Here is a 14,221-nt window from a genome sequence, read left to right as displayed (position 1 = left end):
TGGGAAATCCCCACGCGGCAGATGCATGCGCACAGTAGCGTCAAACCGCTCGCTTCGTTTACAACGGAAAAACAGGTCGATAGCCGGGACAGGAGAGCAAAAACGTGGTCGGGTTCAGAAACAGGTCGTAAGCCGGGGTGGGAGAGCAGACGTGGTCGGAATCAAAAACGAGTCATTACCAAGGAGACAGACGGGAGCAAAAACTGCACAGGTGGGAGTCAGGGTCGAAAAAGGCTTGCCTAGTATACACTGAGGTTTGCAGACGGACTGACGAGAGGGGATTGACAGGACTGAGTTCAAATAGTGACAGAGAGCCAATCAGAGCCCGCGGCAGTTGACGCCAAAGGAGCGGGCAGAGGTGATTCACATCGGTAATCATGACAGAAAATTACAACAGATTTTTATTAAAATCATCTTCTTTTAAAGAATATTTTCAGTAAAAACTTTATACTTGAACAAATAAACAAAAACAGATACAGATGTATGTGATTTCAGCCTGCAACCTCAGTGGAACTGTTTAAATCTGGGCTATATATAGCTTATGAATGACCTATATTTTCCTCATGCTGAGGTTTTATAGTTTTTCCTCGCCCTCATGTACGTCTTAGATCAGGGGATCGCGTGACGATAGTCTGTAGCCTGTACTACATGTTAAGGTAATTAATGATCTTTACTGGCAATGGACTCCGGCGCTTCACCTCTGTTGCTGCTGCTGGATCTTTGACAGCTCCCCTTGACACTGTGGACCATAATATCTTACAAGTTCGGCTGTAAAAATGGATTGGTCTCTCAAGGACCGTCCTCTCATGGTTCGGATCCTACGTTTCAGATAAGACACAGTGTGTTAAATATGGTGAAATGGCATCTGAGCTCTTTAGTGTTACTTGTGGAGTTCCACAGGGTTCAGTACTTGTCCCCCTTCTTTTCAGTATTTACATGTTTCCATGAGGTGATATTATTCACAAATATACTATCAGTTTTCATTGCTAGGCGGATGACACTCGACTATATCTTCCGATGGAGGAATCTGCTACACTAAACTGTGGAAATCTGGAGGCCTGCCTCACTGAGATAAAAGAATGGATGTCACTCAACTTCTTGCGCCTGAACCCTGAAAAGACCGAAACGTTAATTAAGGGTCCATCTAAATGCTGTTCCTTGCTCTCATGTAGGTTTTAGATCAGATTGTGTAATGATAGTCTGTAGATTTCAATAGTCTGTGGTCTGTGGAGCTCTTTGAGACTCCTTGTGATTAAGGGCTATACAAATAAACATGACTTGATTCATGTGCGGCCCCTTCTCAAGGTTTCTTCATTTTCCTCATGCCGATGTTTTGAAATTTTCCTCGCCCTCATGTAAGTTTTAGTTCAGGGGATGGTGTCATAATAGTCTAAAGCCTGTACTAGGGGGATGACATTTGTTGTGGAATAGAGACGTGCTGACATCAGACTTTCGGGAAAGTCCTGGCAGACGAATTAGTACAGACAATTAGAAACGTGCTGACATCAGACTTTCGGGAAAGTCTTGGCAGACGAATGAGTACAAACAATCCTCCTTAAGGCAAGCGTTTGACCTGCCAATACTTTCTGAGAAAACTGAGGGAAAAACATTTCCGAAGAAGTTACGTATGCCCTCTCACGGGGCTGAACCGGGGTGGGCTATGAAAGCTATAAGAACTCACGCATGTCTGAGACTTTCTGAGTTTTCTTGTGACGCTGAAGATGTAACAATAAAACAAGAACTCCCTCTGACGTCATCTGATCCCTGCATTTCTTTGAACGCGTGCGAGAAGAAGTCTCGACCTGTATTTTTCCAACACCTCATGTGCGGCCCTCTTCTCAAGGTTTCTTCATTTTCCTCATGCTGAGGTTTGGAGTTAAAATAAAATATCATGAAAACCTGCATTTTTTTAAATACTCACAAGCTAAGGAATTGGTATTTATTTCTAATAACAAGACCCATAACATAAGAAAAGTGACATACTTGTATGATATTTGCTGTTATGGTTACCCCAAAACCAAAAACCTCTAGAAAGGCTTTAATTGGTCTCTCAAGAAACGTCCTCTCATGGTTCAGATCCTATCATTTAGATAAGACAAAGTGTGTTAAATATGGTGAAATGGCATCTGAGCTCTTTAGTGTTAGATGTGGAGTTCCGCAGAGTTCAGTACTTGGCCCCCTTCTTTTCAGTATTTACATGCTTCCATTAGGTGATATTATTCGCAAGTATAATATGAGTGTTCATTCCTACGCGGATGACACTCGACTCTAGAAAGGCTTTGTAAAAAAAAATAAAAAGATACATTGTACTTTTTGGTCACTTTAAGTGTCAGTAGGTTCTGTGTTTCCTTGTGCTTGTAGTGATCAAATTATACACACCTATAATACCTCTAATTCTCTGCATGTAGATCGAATGAATAAATTAAAAGGGGGGTTCAATACGAAGCCCTGTGGAACTCCATTACAGATGCAGTTCATATGTAAACAATAAATAGAATTCAAGTAAAAATAAGCTCCTTTTTTTTTGATGTGCCTGATTTCAAACCGAGCAAAACAAATGTTTTATTGCTCATTCTGAACCAAACAACAAATGCCACTAATTACTGACATTTCCAAAGGCCGCATAATAATCCATCCTCGCCCATTTCGGCGGGACACATCAATCCTACAAACAGCTATTTAATATTACATTTAATTTAAACACATTTTCATATCCTCTCTTCCAAGCCCCCAGCTTAAAAGGTTTGCATACCGGGCGTACTCTCCAACTGACCTACATGCATAGATGAAGCACATGCAAAGGTCAAATTGCGTACAGTCCTGCTCTAGTCTCACTGGATACAGCCAGAACAAATAGTACTACTGTGAAACCTGGTTAAAGAACCTGAAGGCTATGTACATGTTTGGAATAGGGGATGAATAATGCTCTCGTTTTGTGGCTGCTCTGATGATACATGATCACAAATGAGCAGGGTTGGGTAGGGTTACTTTAACTTGATTACTTTCAATGACTTTTGGATTACTCCAAAACCTCAACATGAGGAAAATGAAGAAACCTTGAGACGGGAAAGCATCAAAGGGCTGCACTGACCACAGATTATTGCAAACTACAGACTATTATGACACCATCCCCTGATCTAAATCCTACATGAAGGCAAGGAAAAATTAAAAAACCTCAACATGAGGAAAGTCAAGTCAAAAGATTGTCATGTTTATTTGTGACACCCTTAATCACAAGAAGTCACAAAGGGCTGCACACCCCACAGATTATTGCAAACTACAGACTATTATGACACCATCCCCTGATCTAAAACCTACATGAAGGCAAGGAAAAATTAAAAAACCTCAACATGAGTAAAGTCAAGTCAAGTGATGTCATGTTTATTTGTGACGCCCTTAATCACAAGAAGTCACAAAGGGCTGCACAGACCACATATTATTGCAAACCACAGACTATTATGACACCATCCCCTGATCTAAAACCTACATGAGGGCAAGGAAAAACTCAAAAACCTCAACATGAGAAAAATGAAGAAACCTTGAGAAGGGACAGTCTCAAAGGGCTTATTATATTATTTGCCCTCATAAACATGACATCACTTGACTTGACTTTCCTCATGTTCTGGTTTTTGAGTTTTTCCTTGCCTTCATGTAGGTTTTAGATCAGGGGATGGTGTCATAATAGTCTGTAGTTTGCAATAATCGGTTGTCAGTGCAGCACTTTGAGACTGTCCCTTCTCAAGGTTTCTTCATTTTCCTCATGTTGAGGTTTTTGAGTTTTTCCTTGCCCTCATGTAGGTTTTAGATCAGGTGATGGTGTCATAATAGTCCGTGGTTGCAATAATCTGTGGTCTGTGCAGCCCTTTGAGACTTTTTGTGATTAAGAGCGTCACAAATAAACACGACTCAACCTTTATTCTTCATTTTTTACATGATGTGCCTCTCGTTTTCTAATTAATTAGTAATCTAATTTAACATGTATTTGTTTCGTATTGTGATGCTCTTTTATGATTTATTACCAAAATAGACTTTACTTTTGCTGGGATTGGAACAGATTAGTTCATTTAAATTCGAAATGCGTTTTCAGGGTACCAAGCTACTCGTAGAACGGATTAAATTCGTAAGTAAAGGCATCACTGTATATGCACTATTTTCTCTAATCCAACACAAGATGTGTCTCGACTTCCACCTTGGCATCAAGACCTTTTGAGCGGCTTTAAATCGGGACTAACTGGCTGATCTTCATTTGCACTGACAAGGGAGCCAGATTGCTAATTTCTTCCGCCATTTTGAAGCCTGCAGGCTTGAAATGTGACACGGTTAATTTATGGATTTTTGCTGACATGCTTCATGCCGCCAATACATTTATCGATAGTCTCGTCACATCTGACTAGTGAAGTTACTGAACATGTCACAGGGGACCAATGTCCCCTGTCATTTTCCTTACGGGTCTGAGCGTTCACACGTCGGTGAGCAACGCTTGAAACAACAGTGAGCAACCATAATCCCAAGTGTGGCAAGATCATTAATTATCAAACATGTCCAAAACTTGACATCACGTTGCATTTTGCCGAGTTTCCGGCAATGCAAAATGATTTTTCTCTTTTGAATGAATTGACTCATGTACTATTGCAAAGGTTGTACGGCCTACAAACGTCATTTGTTTTTACAACAATTTCACAAGATTTCCATTTCTATTTTTCCCTGGTATCTTTTGTCGTATAATACTTACATTTTGGTGGGCTTATTGAGTCGGTTGCACGATACCTCACTGTGAATGTGTAAAACTGGAGTGTCATGCCCAATTTCGTTGTCACAATATGTTAACCCATTTTGTAACAATGACAATAAAGGTATATTTTATTCTATTCTATTCTATTCTATTTAATCACTTTTTTTTAGTGGAAGTACAATGTTGGCAACAAGATTGACTTGGTATAATTGGAAATTATTTGAATGCAACACAAAATTTTTCTTCATTTTCCTTGTTTTTTTCTATTTTTTTTAATTCCTTTAAAAAAAATCTCATGAAATGAAATGATCTGCATTTCTATAGCGCTTTTCAAGTCAATGACTTCCCAAAGCGCTTTACATTGTGCTTCACATTTCCCAATAGCGGCCGTGATCTGTGCAGCCATGTAAGGCGCTAACCTGCTTATTGGGGGTAATTGGGAGTTCAATGTCTTACCCAAGGACACTTCGACATGTAACACGGACAAGCCGGGATTCGAACTGGGATCCCTTAATCCTAAAACGATCGCTTTACCTCCTGAGCTACTGCCGCCTCATTGTGTTTATTTTTTCCTAGCTGTTACTTTTCTCTTTTTGTTCTCCATTTACTTTTTTCCTTTGTTTCTTTCTTTTCTCTTTTTCTGGCTTTGTTTTCTGAATGTTTCCTTCTTTTTTCTCTTCCTTTTGTTTCTTTTTTTTCTCAGCGTTTCACTACTTTTTCATTTTGGTATTTTTTTCTTTTTTGTTCTATTACCCCTTCCTTTAAGTCATTTTGTGCATAATTTTACATAATATTTGGTCATGTTGGGATTAAAGAAGCAAAAACAACCTGAAGAGCCGTTTAGGACCCGAAAGAGCCGGTTCCTTTTAGTGAGCCGAGCCGAAGAAGCCGGTTCTCGAAAAACTCTAAAAACTCACGCGCGCAGCTTAGAGGGAACATTGCAGGGCACCGATGATATCCTGCATTTTTGTGCCTCTTGAGATTGTGTAGAAAAAAACTTTTTATCCACAAATGCAGAAGTCTCAAAGAAGATTCTGAGTCCTTTTCTTTTGGGAAACGGTGAGACTTGCCGAAAGGTACACTGCAAAAACCAAAAGATTTTTCAAATTTTGAGCATTTTTAAAATTGTGTTAATAGTTTTTTTCCAAATTGAGATCTCATTCTTTGAATAATTTTGCTATTTGAGGAATATTTTTCACAAGGATTTTGGAGACTTATCTGCCAGGGCTTTACATGGTTATTACAATTTTAATGTACGATAATACAACAATAATATTTTTTTACAAGCTTTCTGATAAGATTGCTTTAATACATTCCCAAATATATGTATATATTTATTCATTCGTTATCTGCACCGCTTATCCTCAGTAGGGTCGCGGGGGTACTAGAGCCCATCCCAGCTATCTTCGGGCAGTGGACAGGGGACAGGGGACAGACAACTCACTCGCTCATTCTGACCTAGGGATAATTTGGACCGGCCGATTAACCTGACATGCATGTTTTAGGAATGTGGGAGGAAACCGGAGAGCGCGGAGGAAACCCACCCAAGCACAGGGAGAACATGCAAACTCCGCACAGGAAAGTTGGTAGCTGGATTTGAACCCGTGACCTCAGACCTGTGCTGCACACGCGCTGACCACCGCGCGGCCATATATATATATATATATATATATATATATATATATATATATATATATATAAAAATTTGAAAAACGATTATAAACAATTGGATACGACATTTGCTGAGGATTTTTTTTTGTTATAATTGTTTTGTTTAAAAAAAAAAAAAAAGTGAACAAAACATCCAATATGAGATATTTTATTCTCATTTTAAGATTTATTCTTTTATTAAAAACTGTAAATTTGTTCTACCTTTAATTTTAAGAATTATGTTTCTGAATTTGGCGGCAGACAAAGTTAAACCTATGGTGAAATACTTGAAAAGAACTAAATATTCTGGCAAGGGGTAAAACATGTTTTTTGAAGAGTAACATTAATTCAACTGGTCCGTATAAGTACTAATCCGTCATGTCCTGCACGGTTGTCATGGTGCCCAGCTGGCCCCGCCCTTTGCCAGATCATTGTTTTCCCTTGTTGAAAACCTGTTCATGCCTGTTTGACACCTGTTTATTTCTTATTGTGCTTGTTGGACTTTGTTGCATTTCGGTGTAACATTCTGAGAGATTCCTGCAAGTTCTGTTCCATCCCGTTGAATGCCTAGTCTGTAGTTTTACCTGCATTTGAGCCTGCTTTGTTTTGTTTTTGGTCCTTTTGTGTGTCGGACAACTTTTCTTTCTCAAGTAAAGTGACAGATCGTCTAAGCAAATGAGTTCCAACTTCCTGCTTCCCGACCTGTTCCCTGACACTAATCAATTATTTATGTCTAAATTTAGCTTTAAATTAAATGATGACTCACAACATGTGGTAAGCTTTCCCTCCTGGCTTTGATCTCCGGCAAAACGAACATCAGCCCTTTATAGCCCACTATTATGACACCATCCCCTGATCTAAAACCTACATGAGGGCAAGAAAAAACTCAAAAACCTCAACATGAAGAAAAAGTCAAGTCAAGCGATGTCATGTTTATTTGTGACGCCCTTAATAACAAGAAGTCACAAAGGGCTGCACAGACCACAGATTATTGCAAACTACAGACTATTATGACACCATCCCCTGATCTAAATCCTACATGAAGGCAAGGAAAAATTAAAAAACCTCAACATGAGGAAAGTCAAGTCAAAAGATTGTCATGTTTATTTGTGACACCCTTAATCACAAGGAGTCTCAAAGGGCAGCACAGACCACAGATTATTGCAAACTACAATTATTACACCATTCCCTGATCTAAGACCAACATGAGGGCAAGGGAAAACTCAAAAACCTCAACACGAGGAAAATGAAGAAACCTGAATATTTTTACCATTTCCTTATCTTTGTTATTTGTTAAATATGATGAGATGACATCTCAGCCCTTTCGTGTTACCTGTGGTGTTCCACAGGGTTCAGTACGTGGCCCCCTTCTTTTTAGCATTTACATACTTTCATTAGGTGATATTATTAATTATTTATGTCTAAATTTAGCTTCAAATTAAAAAGAGAATGCACTGAGTGAGTACCTGTAGTCATCAAATCTTCATGTACAACAAATGTCCGAAATAACTCAATATCTTTATGTGCCAGCCACATTTGGGATTCCATAAAGAACACAATTGAAAGCCGATGGAGTTAAATCGTTATTTCGCTGACTCTCCACTTCTGAATCAGAGCCGGAACTGTGATCTGCAGAGAAAAACACTTGACTTTTAAAATATTTGTTTTCCAAAACCGATTTGCAAGATTGAATATACAAGTACAGTGGAACCTCGGTTTTCGAACGCCTCTCAGATCGAACAAATCGGAGTCCGACCCAAAATTTCCAGATATTCTTGCTTCACTGTTTGGTCAAAAAATCGGAGTTCGAACGCTGGTAATGCGTGGGTGCGTACGCTAGGGTGCCATGCTGAGCGGTGTACGGGTATTTTAGCCTCTAATTATAACTCAGAAGAAAGTGTAAGCAGCAAAGTTGCTACAAGTGAAAAAAGAAAAGTAGTGCGTACAACTATGGACTTGCTCCCTCTTATCTTTCAGATCTGATCTGCCGCTATGTCCCGGTCCGAAGCCTGCGATCTGAGAGTGCCGGTCTTCTGGTGATCCCGAGAGCAAAGAAGTCTTCTGCTGGTTCGAGAGCGTTCTCCATCCGGGCACCGGTGCTGTGGAATGCTCTTCCCCCTGAGATCCGATCTGCAACCTCAGTGGAAATGTTTAAATCTAAACTTAAAACTCACCTCTACTCTATTGCATACGAATAACCTACTCCTCTTGTCGGTTGACAATAGTCTGTGTAATATAGTGTAACAATCTGTGAAGCCCTTTGAGACTCTTCGTGATTTAGGGCTATACAAAAATAAATGACTTGACTTGACTTGACTTGACATTTAAGAAAGAAATAATAGCAAAATATGAAGGAAGTGTGCGAGAGTCTGATCTTGCGCCTTCTGCTGACCACCACAAAGGGAAGAAATCCTATTCATAATTCTTTTCTTTATCCTTTTTTTTTATTTTTACACGTTCATGTTAGCGAAATCTTTCGTACGGAAGATTACGATAACGCGAACGTACGATTAGCCTGGGTTAGTTTTATGCTTACGTTAAACAATCAAGGTAAACATTCAGGGTGTTGGAACGGAGCCCAACTTTCAGGGTGTTGGAACGGAGCGCCCTTTCCAATGAAGCGCTAGCCACTTGTGGTGCTAAATGACTTGTAAACGACCTGATTTTTTTTATTTTTACACGTTCATGTTAGCGTAATCTTTCGTACGGAAGATTACGATGACGCGAACGTACGATTAGCCTGGGTTAGCTTTATGTTTACGTCAAACATTCAAGGTAAACATTCAGGGTGTTGGAACGGATTAAAACGATTTACATTAGTTTTAATGGGAAAAACGATATTCGGTGATCAAACAAATCGGTTTTCGAACAGGGTTCTGGAACGGATTATGGTCGAGAACCGAGGTTCCACTGTATGCTGTATTGTTTGACAAGTTAGGCATGGTGAAGAAGCTACCTGTGGTATCGTCCTCACGCCGAAGAAAATGGACTATCTGTCCGGAAGTTTGTCTGCCGCTCAGAAAACCTACAACGCACATCGTCAATGATCAATTCTCTAAAGCAGGGGTCGGCAACCTATGACACGCGTGCCACCAGTGGTACGCAAGGGTTAACCAGTGGCATGCGAGCGCACGGCAAAATAATAATGATTATACTTTAAAATGCGCATTTTCACCTCAAATTTTGCGCGCCGTCTTATTTAAAGGCTTTACGTTAGGGTTATCGTGCGAAAACATCACATTATTTTCAGCCTGCGTGGGCAAATGACTGGAGGTTTGTGCAAAAAATGACCGTGTTGTTTTGTGCATTATGCCCCGATAGCGTTGTACCTCGCGCATCAAGTGTTAAACGTCATTACGAGACGAAACATGAACATGAATTCAAGGCGGGGATATTAAAACGCGCTGTGTCCAGGTACGGCAAACAAACACGGACCCTGAAAACATTTTCTCTGCTAAAAACACCACCACCGAAGCATGCTATCACATTGCTCACTGCATTGCAAAGGACAGAAAACCATTTACTGATGGCAAATATTTTAAAGAAGATAGCGTGCCTTCTGCTTTGCTGCTGCTATTTCAAGTTTTGATATTTTCTGCAATAAGATATCATTGATTAATGGTATAGTAGCTTACCATATTACTTTTTTTTATTCCATGTATTCCGTTACTCCCTAAGCCAGCACAAAATGGAGTCATTTTAATCCTATTTAGTTTCTTTTGTCTTTTATTAGCATATTTGGTATGGGAGTAATCCAAAAGTCATTGAAAGTAATCAAGTTAAAGTATTCCTACCCAACCTTGACGATTAAAATGTCTATCCATTGGACTGTTGTAAAATGACAGCTCTGTTGGATATTAAAAAAAAATGTTGTGTGAGTCATTAATCTTGGTGTGGCACAATGATTTACAAGGAAATTTGAAAGTGGCACTCCGCACCCAAAAGGTTGCTGAACCCTGCTCTAAAGTCTAAAAAGGAGAATATCAAAACATGGACAGAAATTAAATATATTGAGAGCCTACTGTCCAAAAAGTTGGTCATGTATTCGGAGTTCTGCTGGAGGCTGCTATGCCATTGGTTGAGGACGATACAGTTGACACCATTGAGGCTCAAGAGCAGAGCGACCTCGGAGGGTTTTTCCAGGGTACGCTGTCCTGCCCTAAAGGAAAATAATGGCAAGGTTAGACCTCCTGGTAAAACAACCAAATATTCCAACTTTAAAACCAAAAGTCAAGTCATGTTACACAGTTCAAAGACTATAGCAAACTACGGACTGTTATGACACCATCCCCCACCATCTAAGACCTACATGAGGGCAAGGAAAAACTCAAAAACCTTAAGTCAAGTCGTGTTTATTTGTGATGCCCTTAATCGCAAGAAGTCTCCAAGGACAGCACAGACCAAAGATGATTGCAAACCACAGACCATTATGACACCATCTCCTGATCTAAAACCTACATGAGGGCAAGGAAAAACTCCAAAACTTTAGCATGAGGAAATCAAGTCAAGTCATGTTTGTGACACCCTTAATCACAAGGAGTCTTAAAGGGCTGCACAGACCACAGATTATTGCAAACTACATACTATTATAACACCATCCCCTGATCTAAAACCTACATGAGGGCAAGGAAAAACTCAAAAACCTCAACATGAGGAAAGTCAAGTGATGTCATGTTTATTTGTGACGCCCTTAATCACAAAGAGTTTCAAAGGGCTGCACAGACCACAGATTATTGCAAACTACAGACTATTATGACACCATCCCCTGATCTAAAACCTACATGAGGGCAAGGAAAAACTCAAAAACCTCAACATGAGGAAAGTCAAGTGATGTCATGTTTATTTGTGACGCCCTTAATCACAAAGAGTTTCAAAGGGCTGCATGGATTATTGCCACAGACTATTATGACACCATCCCCTGATCTAAAACCTACATGAGGGCAAGGGAAAACTCAAAAACCTTAAGTCAAGTCATGTTTATTTGTGATGCCCTTAATCGCAAGAAGTCTCAAAGGGCTGTACAGACTACAGTTTTTGCTGTTCTCAAGTTTTTGTTGCTATGGTGATTTTTGTCTAAAAGTTAAGATTTTTCATGATAAAAAAAAAATATAGAATTAGAATTGTTTATCTTTCGTCGAATCGTTTGCTTCAAAACACGTGTTTTCCTTGCCTCCACGGTCTTCTGAAGCATTTCTCCGCCGTTTTTTTGTGCCGGAATGATTGCCGTTTTTACCACTTTCTGTGTTATGTTTCGACTTAATACCGACACTGAAGAAATTACCAATTTTTTGTTGATTTGCACCTAATACCAACTGTTTTTACGGAGGCATACTTCTCTTTCACTCGACAACCACCGCGAGACCAAAACAACAATGGCGGATCCGCCTGACGAAAAGTTTAGAGTGCGGTAAATCTTTGTTAAAAAAAAGCAATCGGGGAATAATGACAATTTGGTGTCGAAAAAGTTGCGTGCCGGGACGCACGTTGATTTGAGACGATGCGTCCCCAGCACAAATGATGCGTCCAGGACGCAGGGACGCAGGCAAACCAGAACACTGATACAGTATGCATTTTCCACGCAATCTTCTTACATTTTAAAACATTTTCAAAAAAGAGCCACAGTGACAAAAAAATGTCACGGCGGCGGCAGTAGCTCAGGAGGTAGAGCGCTCGTCTAGGGATCAAGGGATCCCAGTTCGAATCCCGGCTCGTCCGTGTTACATGTCAAAGTGTCCTTGGGTAAGACACTGAACCCCTAATACCCCCAATAAGCAGGTTAGCGTTTTACATGGCTGCAATACAAGGCCGATATTGGGAAATGTGAAGCACACTGTAAAGCGCTTTGGGAAGTCATTGACTTGAAAAGCGCTATATAAATGGAGATCATTTCATTTCATGTCAACTATAAATAGATAATAAATATCAACATTTAAATGAAGAAAAGGGACTATTTTACCTTTTGTGCACGTCACGGTTGGATGAATGCAGGACGTTGGTGTTATTTTGGACCAGGTCAAAGAGAAGAGCAATGTGGCATTCTGAATGGGACAGAAAATGGTTATCTCCGTCTCCTTTCATACAAAGCAAACCTACTTTTACAAAGACCGTTCATTTTGGCCTCGGCCATTTTTGTAATAACGTCGAGTAAAAATAAAAGATACTTTGTTTTACGATATGTCTCCGATTAGTCCATAGACTTCTCTGAAACATTGTATGACTGTAAACCTTTTTGTCACATAGCCATTACCAGGGTTGGGTAGAGTTACTTTAACTGGATTACTTTCAATTAGTTTTGGATGACTCCAATAGCAAATATGCTAATAAAAGACAAAAGAAACTAAATATGAATCAAATGATGACTCACAACACGTGGTAAGCTTTCTCTCCTGGCTTTGATCTCTTTGATCTCCGGCAAAACTAACATCAAATGCGACAGAAACCAGGGTTGGGTAGGGTTACTTTAACTGGATTACTTTCAATGACTTTTGGACTACTCCAGTAACAAATATGCTAATAAAAGACAAAAGAAACTAAATAGGAATAAAATGATGACTCACAACACGTGGTAAGCTTTCTCTCCTGGCTTTGATCTCTTTGATTTCCAGCAAAACGAACATCAAATGCGACAGAAAAAAATGAAAATAAATCCAAACAGCTTGCCAACATCATTTTTGCCGTTCCATGTATTCCGTTACTCCCCAAGCCTGCATGAAATTTAGTAATTTTATTCATAATTAGTTTCTTTTGTCTTTTATTAGCATATTTGCTATTGGAGTAATCCAAAAGTAATTGAAAGTAATCAAGTTAAAGTAACCCTACCCAATTGTGTTACATGATCCATTTAATGTAAAGATGTCGCATCTTGGTACCACAAACATATTTATAAATAAACTAACAATCCCACTTGAGAAGACAGAGCTGTGTCCCTGCACAATAGTATTTGTCAGGAAACGGACCAGGAATCAGGAAGTTGGAACTCATTTGCGTAGACGATCTGTCACTTTAATTGAGAAAGAAAAGTTGCCCAACACACAAATGGACCAAAAACAAAACAAAGCAGGCTCAAATGCAGGCAAAACTACAGACGAGGCATTTAACGGGATTAAACAGAACTTGCAGGAACCTCTCAGAATGTTACACCGAAGTGCAACAAAGTCCAACAAGCACAAGAAGAATAAACAGGTATCAAACAGGCATGAACAGGTTTTCAACAGGGGTAAACAATGATCTGGCAAAGGGCAGTTCCAAAAGGTGCGTTTAAGTACCCATAGGAGTAATCAGGAAAATGCAGGTCAGCCGGTGTGAAGGGGCGGGGCCAGCTGGGCACCATGACAACCGTGCAGGACATGACAGTAGTGCCCTTTACACATTGGTTAACTGCTGTTAAAAGTGTTGATAACAATTGTTCAAACCTCATATTGTTAGAATATGATGGAAACTTGATTCATCCCTACGAGGTCTATCTATCTATAATCATCAAAGCGGCGCTGCCACGAGCAGCTGCCTTTTCCAGCAACTGCCCTATTGTTTTATTGTCTCCTCCTATCTTCGGTGTTTTTCTTCCCGTTTTGACAACTACACTATGGATTACTTCTATCCTATGGACATGGGTTTTAGCGCACAAAAATGCGTTTATTCAAGGAATCAACTCCTTGCCCTGAAGAATTCTCGTGACGGCGTGATGAAGGGGCCTATCGTGGAAGAAGAGCCGGAGCTAGCGAAGCGGCTAGCGGCGTTATAAGTCTTCGGTACCATCCGTAATCATGGTAAATGCGAACTCACGACCAAATAAGATCATCGAGTGCTGGTGGAAAACATCGAAGCGCACAGGGAGCGCAG

The 14,221-nt window shown here is 39.9% G+C and overlaps 1 protein-coding gene across 4 annotated transcripts in view; it reads right to left on the bottom strand.

The window, feature by feature from the left end:
* Positions 1–533: 533 nt before the first annotated feature.
* The window catches only part of cfap46 (cilia and flagella associated protein 46), a 135,772-nt gene continuing 122,084 nt past the window's right edge, over positions 534–14,221 (bottom strand). For 2 of the 4 annotated variants that reach the window (XM_088351619.1, XM_088351620.1), the window contains exons 57-60: positions 12,339–12,420; positions 10,405–10,541; positions 9,339–9,407; positions 7,450–8,011 (exon numbers count right to left, since the gene is read on the bottom strand). In XM_088351619.1, coding sequence (XP_088207745.1) covers positions 7,902–8,011; positions 9,339–9,407; positions 10,405–10,541; positions 12,339–12,420 — 398 coding nt within the window. In that variant the 3' untranslated portion in view covers positions 7,450–7,901. Of the gene's footprint in view, positions 819–7,448; positions 8,012–9,338; positions 9,408–10,404; positions 10,542–12,338; positions 12,421–14,221 lie in introns of those variants that run through there. The other 2 variants (XR_015852520.1, XM_088351621.1) reach the window with 2 other exon arrangements.

The sequence above is a fragment of the Urocampus carinirostris genome, chromosome 13 (genome assembly GCF_059441175.1).
Source record: "Urocampus carinirostris isolate Australia breed hairy pipefish chromosome 13, RoL_Ucar_1.0, whole genome shotgun sequence".
Taxonomy (NCBI): domain Eukaryota; kingdom Metazoa; phylum Chordata; class Actinopteri; order Syngnathiformes; family Syngnathidae; genus Urocampus; species Urocampus carinirostris.
This window is presented reverse-complemented; position numbering and strand designations above follow the sequence as displayed.